The 12,308-nt window shown below is 40.6% G+C and overlaps 1 protein-coding gene and 1 pseudogene across 1 annotated transcript; one reads left to right on the top strand and one right to left on the bottom strand.

Moving 5' to 3' along the window:
• Positions 1–806: 806 nt before the first annotated feature.
• LOC122643308 lies at positions 807–3,908 on the top strand (annotated as a pseudogene).
• A 3,103-nt stretch (positions 3,909–7,011) lies between these two features.
• Positions 7,012–11,923, bottom strand: LOC122644194 (pentatricopeptide repeat-containing protein At1g80270, mitochondrial-like). The gene is made up of 3 exons (XM_043837806.1): positions 11,759–11,923; positions 10,499–11,093; positions 7,012–8,376 (listed from the first exon to the last, which is right to left on the bottom strand). The coding sequence occupies exons 1-3, from the start codon at positions 11,791–11,793 to the stop codon at positions 7,132–7,134; spliced, it is 1,875 nt and encodes a 624-aa protein (XP_043693741.1). The 5' UTR covers positions 11,794–11,923; the 3' UTR covers positions 7,012–7,131.
• Between the last annotated feature and the right edge of the window lie 385 nt (positions 11,924–12,308).

Genomic DNA, 12,308 nt, shown 5'->3' with positions numbered 1-12,308 from the left:
AAGACACCACTCGAGAGCTCTCTATCGATAGGCTTTCTCTTCCTTTGAGGCCCTTAGGGTTTCTGAGGGTTTCTTTCCCATAAATCTTTTGATTTAGGGTTCTCTCTCCATCTTGGAGTTTCATTTCTTAGTTTGCTCTGGAGATTTTCATCCTGTGAGAGGTCTGCGGTGAATCTGAAGTTTCTTCTCACTCCGACAAGGTTTCTTGGAAATTTCTTTTCTCCAGTTGACCTCATGCTTCAAGTTCTCTTCTCAGGTCTGCTCTGTTGCATCTTTGGGTGGCGCTCTTCAGCATCTTTTCTTTCTCTGTTTATTCTTTTTTCAATTTTTGTAGATCTTATTTCAAGTTTACAATTTTGTCTTAGATCTGCTGGTTTCGGCGATTTTCTCTGTTACTTTTTTGTTTCTTATATTCACTTATGCCTTTTCCCATTTCTCCTAGTTTTTGCGATTTTCTCTGTTATTTTTTGTTTCTTATATTCACTTATGCTTTTTCCCGTTTCTCCTAGTTTCTGCAATTTTCTCTATTATTTTTTTTTTTGTTTCTTATATTCGCTTATGCTTTTTCTCGTTTCTTTGTCTATGTAGGTGCGTTTTCGGCCTTTTCCTGTTTCTTTTGTCTTTAATGCATGCTATGGCCTTTGTATGTAATTTTTCTTTGTAACTTGGAATTACAGTCTAGTGTTTTGTTTGTTTGGTTTTACCTGCTATTTAGGTGTTTTATACCTCATTTTCTTTGTACTTAAAGATTTGAGGTTGTATTCCCACGGACTGGTGTATTTTTGTTTGGGTTGGGTTTTGTTGTAATGGCATCTAGCTCTTCTACTATGGAGGATTTGTCTTTTGAGGATTCAGGCTCCCTTTGTATGGATTCAAGTAATTTTCTAGAAGCAAATCTAGATGTTGCTATTGAGGATCTTGGGACAAATGGCACCATCAACTACGATATTGTACTTGTTGGCACGCCTAAGCATATTTCTACTACAACAGTCTCCAAAGCCTTGGCAGTAGCATAGAACCTGAAGCGCAACCTAGAAGTGCAGCAAATTGATGCAGATCTATTCCTTATATAGCTCAGACAAGCCTCTGAAGTTCAACTTGATCATGGATCATGGCTGATAAAGCAACATCTTATGGATTTCCAGTGATGGTCCAAGGACACCCCACCCCAATGCATGTGTTTTGAATGGGTGGACCTTTGGGTTCACATATATGATGTACCACTCTACCTGCACACACAACACGCCACGGAACGTATTGCTAGTAGAATTGGAACGTTGAAGACTGTGAGGCTCCCAACCTCCCTCAGAGACTTCTCAAAGTCTCTAGCTCTACGAGTAGCTAAACGACTTGATTATTCCCTTCGTACTGGGATGCGCCTTACCCAATCAGGCCTCGACCCGACATGAATTTAATTTGTTTATGCAAAGCTCCCAAAATTTAATGTTTCTTTTGTGGAATTATTGGTCGTGATATACACAACTGTGGGGTCAAGGAAGTCTATGCTCATGGCTTCTGCTCAGACTTATTTCTCCAATTATCAACTGAGGATCGACCATGCCTTATGCTTCAAAAATTTATTTGGGGATTGGCTACACCTTGGAAACACTTCCACATGCACTTTAGTTGTTATCCAGATGAGACTTGCTGCCAAAGCTATTATATTAGAGTATGAGAGATATTATCTCCTTCTGTGGAAACCATCATACCCCCCTCCAGACCATGTTCAACGCCTAAGAGGCTTGGTTCTCTCTCTAATCCATCCAGGCTCAAAGTTCTCCCTTCGTTACAAGAGATGCTAATGGTTACAAGTTCCCATCCACCCTCTTGTCAAACCCCCCGTATGCTTTGTCCAGGCCAAAGCCCACGTCTTCCCCGCCCTCTGTCACCACATGTCACTCCTAGTAGCCCACATTGCCTCCCTCATGTGCCTACCTTAGCACAGGCTAAAACATCTAAGTTGTCCCTTCAAGTGTTGACTGAACTTCCTAGCCATTCCAGCCTACCGCCAACTACTATAACTTAACCAGCTTTACCAAGCAGCCCAGATTTCATAGTTTTGGTCCCTGCATTTAAGATAGTTTTAGTTTCCAACCCCCTATAAATGGATTACCCTCCTGTGGCCACTTCAGTTACTATTGAAGAAATTGATCCTGACTCACCCTCTACCTCTTCTATCCCCAATAGGAAACAAAAAGGAAGCGCTCCCCTAAGTCCTCATATCTGAAACTTTAAGAGGCTTCATATAACTCCGCCTTTTAATCCCCCACTTTTTAACCCGGCTGCTCTACTTGATTGTCACCCTTCTCATCCTAAGATGAAGGGCCCGACTCGAAGGCGACACCTACACTTTACCGAGTTTTCTTCTGTTACGATAAAGTCTGAAAGGGTTTGGGCAACTGCCCTATAACAGCCCCCACAACAGCCATGAGTCTACTATCATGGAACTGTCAGGGAATTAGTCGACCCCTGACAGTTCGTTATCTACGCAGATTAGTTGTAGCTGCTAGACCATGCATTGACTTTCTCATCAAGATAAAAAAAGACGACAACGTATATGGAAAAATTAGAAAAAGGTTAGGAACCGTTTGATAAAACTCCAAGAAACGCATTTTTTCGTTTTTCTGTTCTAAGAAACGAAAAAACATCCCAAAAAAGTGTTTGATAAATCCATTTCGTTTTTAATGTTTCTTAAAACAAAAATTAGAATTTATGGGCCAAAGAACACTTTTGACGAAACAAGTCTGGGGTGTTTTTCTGTTTTATAAAACAACTTGAAAGAAGTGTGCTCGATAAAATAAGGGAGGGGGGGAGAGGAACCCACGACCAAAAGAAATTCTCCAAGAGAGACTCGTCTTCCTCTCTTCTCCACCGATGTATCTGTCACCGATGAAAACCCTCGGCAGCGTCAGCTCCTTACTACCTAAGATCGCCCTTAGCTGTTCCAATAAACCAACGTTCATTGATAGACAGGATTGAACGGTTCTGCATTCTTCGAAGGTCTTGCGGACCACGCAGAGGCTGATGTAGTAGACAATGATTCGCCTCTTGGCGCCTGTGAACATCTCGTTCAGGAGATTCGTGCTCCGATTTCTCCCTAAGAATCATCTGTTCAGGATATTGGTAGTTCTTCTCAAGACGGTAACTATGGCGGCAAAATCTCTAACAGAAGGGTTTTGATGAGGAATCTTAGATCCACCTCTAAGTATATCCTCGGGGTTAGATAGAGGAGAAGGGGAAAATGGGCTGGTGAGATTCATGACCCTCTTCGAGGAGTCCGAGTCTAGTTGGGCGCTTATGATATTGCAGAGGAAGCTGTGAAGACTTATAAAGCTGACTCAAAGAGGCTCCAATTAGAGAGTATTAGTCTCTCATGGAAGAGTAATAATAATGTTTCATTTTTACAGAAAACTCAGAAGATCTTTGACGTTTCTGCTGCAGTCGAATCTATGTCTCTGCCTCAGTCTCAACCTCAGCCCCGCATCTCTGAAGACTTAGAGAGTCTATTATGTCATTCGTCTCCAATTTATGTTCTTGATATCTCTACCTCTGCTTATCATGTAGTGGACTATCCAAGCATTACGTCTAAGGAAAATGATTCTCGCTCCAAAAAAGGAATGGAGCCTCACCTTTAGCATCATCATCAGCAGTAGCAGAGACAAGGACCTCCAGTAACTCTAAAGGATTCATTGGTACCTATAACAGGGCAAGAGATGTACCTTGATTATGATTCATTTCTCATGAAGGATTTTGGGCAAGTGTTTGGTGGTTTGGGTGACTTTGATGATTTCCCATTTTTTTGGTTTGACGATGAAGCTTTAGAAGATCTTCCAAAAGTTGACTTTGATCTTGACCCTGAGGCACTAGCTTGGATTGATGAATCACCAAATATAGTCTGCCCTTGAGATTTGAAAAATGGAGCTCTGCTTCCCTCTTTTTTTCTTCTTACTTTTGGGGGTTTGGAAAGATGGGGTTAGGTTTAGGGGAGGCGGTGGCGATGGCAATGGATTGGTCTCTCCTACTTGCACCATGGGTTCTGGAAACGTTTCCGGAATAGGTTTACCAAACTCCTCAGAAATTGTAAGCAATATCAAATGGTACCTTAGGTTTCCAACACCTTCTAACTGTAGACCTCGTTGGCTCTCATTTGGAATGATAGTATCTCACTATCTATTTTCTTTGTTTCTAATAGGATCATAGATGCCTATATCGATGCCACTCTTCTTCCAGCCTCTTGCCAAATTAACTTTTTCTATGTTGAGCCACGGGCAGACAAATGCCTTATGTAGTGAAGTGAACTTGTACAATTGGGCAGATCTATATCGAGACCTTTGATCTGTTTAGGGGATTTTAATGAGCTCCTCCCAATCTCTGAAAATTTAGGAGGGCGTCCTAAAACCACATCCCATATAACTAACTTTTAAAATGTCATTCATGAGTGCAGGTTAGTAGAGCTTAAATTTATAGGTCCATTATTCTCATGGTCAAACAAAAGGGATGTGCCCAATCTTGTTTTAACTAGTATTGATAAAGTTTTTGCTAATGGGGACGTCCTTAGGTCTTTTGAGTGCATTGAAGTCCAACGGCGCCCCATGGTTGGCTCTGACCACACGCCACTAATGGTACATCTCCTCCCTTAAATCCGTAAACTAAAACGGCTTTTTCATTTTGAAGCAAACTGGGAAAACCATCCAAATTTTCCTAACATTATTTTAAATACTTGGAAGATTCTCCTTGTAGGATCAGCTTCCTTTAAGCTTTCTAAAAAACTTGATGAGTGTTGTTCCCAGTTACGGCTTTGGAGTAAGGATGTCTTTTCAAATAGTTCATGGAAATCGCCAAGGTCACCTCTAATTTGGAGGATATTCAGCGTAACCCAAACCGAGCAAGCCTCCAGCAGGCTGAAGCTCTTACTCATAGGCGCTTGGAGGACTTTCTCCTTCAAGAGGAGAAATATTGGGCTCAACACTCGAGAGTTAAATGGCTCTAGGCTGGTGACCGTAATACATCGTTTTTTCATACCGCCACTGTCTGCCAACGCCACTTTAACTACATCATTAGGCTTCGGGGGCCAGATGGATCATGGATGACTAATGATACAGGTTTCTTTCAATATATTACCAGTTACTTTTCATCCTTGTTTAATACCTCTAAACTGCCAGATCCAGTCTCTTACATGTCTTGCATTAATCCTCAGATAACATCCAAGCAGAATGACTTCCTTTGTCATCCTTTTTCTGCTAAGGATATTAAACATGATGTTATTCATTTTTTTTTTTATTTTTTTTTTTGATGAATGATGTTATCCAAATTGATGCTTATAGAACACCTGGTTTAGATGGACTACCAGCAAAATTCTACCAATCCAATTAGGACCCCGTTGGGCCAGATATTATATTTGTTGTGCATTGCCAATAGTTCATCACGAAAGAAAGGACTCACCAAGCCGGGAAATGTGTTGCATTATCTATTAATTTTTATGCAAGGTTTCACCATGTTTTTTCTAAAGCTTCGTTTTGTTCCAAGTAAAACCCACATAGGCTCCATATGTTTCCATTTAAAACTTTCACTTGGAAAATTTTACATAGACATTTTTCAATGTTGTTATGTGTGTCTCGAATTCTTGTACCCATTTCGAAGATTGATCCACTACGACATATTTTGGTGGTGACTCGAATAAAATTTTTTTTGAGATCTGTGATGGTAGCAAAGTGCTTGGGCCGATGGCTCAAACCGTTTGGAAGAGTACTTCTATGCCTTAACCCGTCTTGTTGTAAAGTGAGTGAGATTTGGGGTTACTTTTTTTATTTGGGGTTTCTAGATAAGAGCTTGCAGCACCATTTTAGGTGTTCTTGAGAGATCTTCATTGCAACTTTCTTCCATTACATAGTGAAACATCTTCAACTTCGCCCGTGGACGTAGCATATCATATTGGTGTGTGAACCACTTTAAATTTCTATGTCATCATGCTATGTTTTTGTTTCTGTTCGTGTTGAGTGTTCGTTCTAACAAATGTATGTAGGATATTAAATATGATGTAAAAAAGTTATTGTACGATTTCTCAATGCATGTTGGCCATTTATTTTAGAAGCTAAAATTATTTAATTTAATACATAAAATGTCATTATAACTAATTTGAATCATGAAACCGCTATTTTATGATTGTGAGAACCGTATCAATTTTTTCAAGGGCCGATGATAAAGTATAAGAAAAAATACCAATTGACAAAAGAAGTTCCAATTAGATTGGTCCAATGGATATATGCCATATGTCATCCATTCAAGGCATCAAAGAGTGGTCTCATGATATTGAAATTTTATGAAGGACGAATTTTATTGTCAAATTTCATATAAAACTTGCTAGGTTAAAATCCAAAAAATGCGAAGCAAACGGCAGCTGAAAAGAAAATTTATAAGTGAAATTAGTACCCAAATTTAGGAGTTAAAAATCCTCTATAATTCCCTAATTGCACAGTGCGGTGCAGTTCGGGCCTGAGAACACAACACACGGAAGATGCTTGATTCAATTATGCCGAACTCGAACAAAAAAAAACTGGGTCAATCGAGCTTGGCACCATTGGATTTAACATCTTCCACGTGTCAAACTACACCGACTACACAATTAGGGAATTATAGAGGATTTTTATCCCTCAATCTAATACAAGATGTTTTCCAAACTATTGCTCGAAACTCAATGATCAATGTTTGTTTGGCTTGGCTTCTCAAGTATTCAATATTTTCAGAGAAGTGGACAGAAAAGATCTTTTTTGTCAGAGTAGTCCTTTGAATGCTATCTGAAAAAATATTCTTCTTTGAATACTAGTGAGACATTTAAACATCTATAATTTTTCATCTGAGACAAAAATCAGAGAGAACTTCGGAACCATTGAACTTGTCAAGTTAACATAAGGAAAAGAGAAAAAAATCAGGTAATGAAATTTAAAAAAAAAAAACACATAAAAAGTATCGGCGAGACAGAAGAGTACCACCATTTAACTTTGCTTGACCAACAACTTCTTCATATGATGTGAAATCAGAATAACACAAGGACTTAGGAAAGCCCACTGCCCCAACTAAACATAATATACCGAACCTGGTCAGGTAATATGATCAGTTCAATTCTCCCTATTCTCAATCAAGCAGATCTGATATTGCAGTCTTTTTAAATGCATCTACTTGCGCCAATTGTGCTGCCACTGCTTTATTTGGAAATACGTTGTCTGCCCTCATCCTATCCCTGAACCCGTAAGCTGGAGTCTTGGCATTTACGTAAGCCTGAAGAAGAGTTTGGAACTGTCGGAGCCGACCAACATAACCTGCCAGTTTCAACCTGTGGAATATTTTCTCAGCATTATGGACATCACCCCTTTTTGCATACTGATCCATGATTACCATGTAAGAATTAAACAATGGCTTCATCGAGCTCTGCTGAACTGCCTTCTGCAGGATCGAGTCTGCCTTCTCCACCTCCCCAGCCTCTACATAGAGCTTTATGAGTCCATCCCATGTAAATGGGCCAATACGGCATCCACTATCTGCCATCCTCTTTGCGAGATCTTTTCCTTTGGACAACAGTTTATGGTTTGCATAAACTCTCAATAGTGCAGCATAATACTTTGACGACAGCTTCCAAGTCGTGAACATCAGTTCAAATACCGCTTCCGCCTCCTCTATCTTCCCAAGCTTACCCCAAGCTTCAATGGCAGCTACACACTCCTCGAGCTGGGGTTTCGACTTACATGCCTTCCAGACTCTCTTTACATCATCAGCCTTGCCAAGGGCTGCATAGAGCGGGAGTAAACTCTTGCAGGCCCTACGGTTCTCCTTCAGGTTGCACCCCTCCATCTCCTTCAAGACTGTCTCTGCCTTCTCATTGAGGCCACCATTAATGTAATGCTTAGCCAGCACAGATTGGGTAAAGACATCAGGTTCGATCCCTTCAGCCTTCATAGTCTCCAGTACCTGCTCCATACCTGTAATATCATTGGACTGCCCCTTCGTGTCTATTAAGACCCTGTATGTGAATAGAGTTGGCTTGACATTTTCTTTCTCCATCAACAACAGGACATCTGCTATCTTCTTCTTGTCGAGCCTCTTGTACAGCAGGATCAACTGGTTGCAAGCAAATCCTGAAATTGGAAAGTCCAGGTCTCTCATTTTATTGAAGACTTCCTCTGATTTCTTTGCATTGGTAGCCGCAACACAGTTAGCTAAAAGGGTTCTGTATATTATTTCACTCCTGAAAGATTCTGGGATCTTCCCAATGTACTGCTCAGCTTTCTGAATGCCACGTACTTTGGCTATCAAATCAATGCGAGAAGCATAATCACGTTCCACAAACTTGAGCCGCTTGTTTTCCTCCAACCACTCTGACACCTGCAAAGCAAGGATATATAAACAAGAGCGGAAATGAAAATTAAAATCCTTATACATAAGATAAATAGGAATTGAGCATTAAGAGATCCACCAAGTATGCCATACAGAGTCAACTAATAGAGTCAAGCAGATACTTAGTATAATGGTGTGGTGACTAGTGAAAGAATGGTTTGAGGAGGGGGCAGGGTAGTGAATTCCCAATAACCATTTGGATTATATCAAAGATCAGCTTTAAGCCTTGAATGACAACTTTGAATTCTACAGTACAGGAAACCCCCTCCCAATGGGAACCAAAGAAGCTAACACTGTTCCATTACGATTTCTAAACACCCCTTCAAAAAATGGATGGCCCTGGATAGCCCAAATTACGTCTAACAAAATTTAATTTTACTGGTGTCTCTGATGGAGCTCTCCAATCATGTCTGACTCCCTATTCACTGGGTCTGTATCCCACCATCCAAGCCCACTCCCTCGTCACCATAATTTTCGAGGCGCCAAGGCAGTGATGACAAGCCTGGGGTCTACAGGCCTAAGGCCTCTCCTAGGCCCAGTTAAGACTTTTATCAGGTTATGTTAGCTTGATGCTTACCTACATCCTAACCAAGTTATGTTCTGTCTATTTCATGGTTATATAATTAAAGAGAAGACAAAGTGCTTCACCAATCAATCAAATGAAGCAATAAATAATCAGAGAAATTTTCATTTTTTCCAATTTCCATTATTTTAGAGCTGAGTTATATTCGTTTTTTATATTTAACTCCATATACATATGATAACCTGCAATAAGATACACCACAAAAGCATAAAATCATACATGAGTTTAAAAAAAAAAAAAAAAAAAAAAAGAGACAAAATGGCAGCCAAAGTCAAAACCTGGCCAAGGACCAAAGCGACGCCTAGCAGAGACCTTGTCAATAAAGGTGACACCTGGATAAGCCCTTAGCAACCAAGCTGAGGGCCCAGTTGTAAAAAAAAGGAGTCGAGAACAGGCTTTGCCCATTCTAAAGGGCCTTGAGGCCTGCAGGGCATAGGCGTGGCTAGGTGAGGCTTTGACAACTATGCTCATCACATTCACAACACCACCTCAGCCTTATCACAACCAAATGGGGTCGGCGACATGGATCCTTGCCCTTTAATAAGCTCTATTCAAGGTCATACTTGATACAAGGCCTAAGCTATGCATGTCTTTCCTCACCACCTCCCCTAAGGTCAATTTAAGTCTTTCCCTGACTCTTTTAGTTCCTTCAATCTAAATCAAATCACTCATCCGTACTGGAACATCCTAAGGCATCTGTTGAACATGGCTATGCCACCTCATACGACTTTCTTGTAGCTTATCAGAGCTACTCCCAAACTAGCTCTGCAATGGTCATTCCTTACTTTATCCTTCCTAGTTTTGCCACTCATCCATCTCAACATCCTCATCACATTGTTGAAAGAAATTCTCCAGAAAATTCTTGATTAGAAGCCCAATGTGCTGCCCTCACCTGAATTGCTTCACAAATCTTGCCTGCAGATCTCCTCTCCTCCCTAAAGATTCTGTTGTTTCTCTCTTCTTATATGCACCAAAAATTGCACAGTACACTTCCACAGGATCATTCCCAAAGAGCCACAAGGGATTTAACTCCAGAAACCAGCCAGATCCAATATGTCCAAAGAAATTTCCAGCAAACATTAAACAGGCACAGGAAATGATGCCATGCTTCCTTCATAAAGTCACAAATATCGCAAACCAAACTTGTTTATCTGATGCATGATCCAAGCATAAAATACAGATAAAAAGACAGAATAAGAAAGCTAAGCAAATGCTTACAAGATCTAAGACCCAATATATTTTTAATAAAAATGGGAATAAGAAAATATAAACGTCCCAATGAGAACCCAAGTTTAACATAACTGGAGAACATAGTAATTGCAGCTGATTCAATTGACGCTAAAATTAAGAAACAACTTTTCACACTACTCAATTTTAACTTTCTGGCCTCTTGTTTCAAAATCAATAGCAATCACTGAGAAAAAACAATTGACAAAAAAGTTTACAGGTTCATGAAGATGACGATCCGTTGAAAAGGCAATTGCTGTGTAACTATCTATATCAAATAAAGGGGTAAGTAGAGGATACCTGCAAGGCCTTTCCATACATCCTGCGCTTCCGAAGATTAAGCATTGAAACTGATATCTCAGACCGTCCCAAATGATTCCCTTCCTCAACCCACTTATCAAGGGCACGTTTTATATGCGGAGCATTCATAATTACCTTCCACAAATCCAGAGGAGACCTCTTCTTTGGGTCTTCATCAGCCACACCAGCTTCAGCATCGGAGTTGAACTCATTCTGAGAAGCTTCAGCTAAACTCTCTTCAGAATCTACATCTGATAGTTCTGGCCCAGAAACTAACTCCTCACCAATTTCATCCCCTGTGTTGCTCTCTTCAATGGAATCCGTGCTTGCTGGGGTTTCAAGCTCAGAAAACCCATCTTCCAAGTCTTCGTTATCTTCACTACTCTCCGTGCCAGCTTGTGAAGAAAGACTATAACTCCCTTGAGAAAGACGCAAATGAATTGATGGAGAATGGTAAAACCGCTTCAGAAAAAGGTACCCACTAGATACCAACTCAGCAGGCTCACTGATACCCACTGCAATCTCTATGTAATCACTTTGTACAATAAATTTAGAACAAGAAGTTTGTGAGGCCCCTAAACGGCATCCTTGGCTCCTGAGAGTGTAAAAGATATTAAAATTAGAAGTGCTTAAACATTTTAGTTCTCTACAGCAATTCTACCGACAAACATCAGGGGAGTCTAGAGAGAGAGAGCGAGGACATTTAAAAAGTGCCATCCTCCTTACAATGAAGATACAATATAAATACCAATTCATTTCAAGAAATAATTGAAAATATTAACGATCACGTATAAGAGCATGGTTTTAAGGCAAGTGAACAGAACAGTTATATAGGGGTGCGGGGTTGGGGGAAGCATTTATTTTATATATCACCGATCCATCTGTCCTTCACATGCATTAACAGAGAGTAGAAATCACTATAAGTATATAGAAAGAAACACTGGGAGACGACAGTTTGTGTTCTTAAGTAGAAGATAATAACATCACTTGCAGACAAGCAAGAAGATTGAGAATACCCCGGAGAACGAAAACTATATCCCTTCATAAATCACTGCCAAAAAAAGGTATAAGCTGCATGATTTTCTCAAAGAAGACCAAATGAGCGAACCACAAACTAAGAGATAGAGAGATTGCATTTAATCTAGAACACTAAAGAAACTGGAAAAAGTGAGAAACAGAGGATTTTATCAATTACTTATCCATTTGTAGCAGAAGATTAAAACCCACAAGCAGAACAAGAAATGGAGCTAAAATCATTACCTGAGAGGATAAGCACATCTGCGAAGTGCCCACATGACGATCACCCAACACTATCTGATGAGAAATTGAAAACCCAAAACGCTGAACCACTAGACGATAGAGGGTAGTGATGATGCCGGCCGGTACTCACTGGTGTGAAGAGTGCACAACGAACCCCATCGATGGCTAAAATCTAAAACCCTAAACAGCAAAGCCAAAACCCTATAAAGGCTGTTTTGCAAATTCCCGATTTGAGCTTGGCCGCAGTGGAGCTAAACCTTCATGTTTTATACCTAAAATACCCTGTGATTATCATTACACGGAAAGAGACGGGATCCGGTTCCTCTCCGGGGAGCTCAACGCCGGGAGTGCCAAGGGAGCATCCAAGGGTTGGGTTGTGCCACACACATCTCGGTGCACGCCGGGGGATGTGTGTGGCACAATCCAATGGCTGGATACCCCCTGGGACGTGCTGGGCTCCCTGGAGATGAGTTCAATCCAAAGAGAATGCTACCTGATCGCATGCGATACACGCCCTTGTGCCTAGACACAGGGCCACGTGAAATGACCA

Source organism: Telopea speciosissima, chromosome 10, assembly GCF_018873765.1.
Source record: "Telopea speciosissima isolate NSW1024214 ecotype Mountain lineage chromosome 10, Tspe_v1, whole genome shotgun sequence".
Classification (NCBI taxonomy): Eukaryota; Viridiplantae; Streptophyta; class Magnoliopsida; order Proteales; family Proteaceae; genus Telopea; species Telopea speciosissima.
The sequence above is the reverse complement of the archived record's forward strand: the minus strand, read 5'-3'. Positions and strand labels throughout refer to the sequence as shown.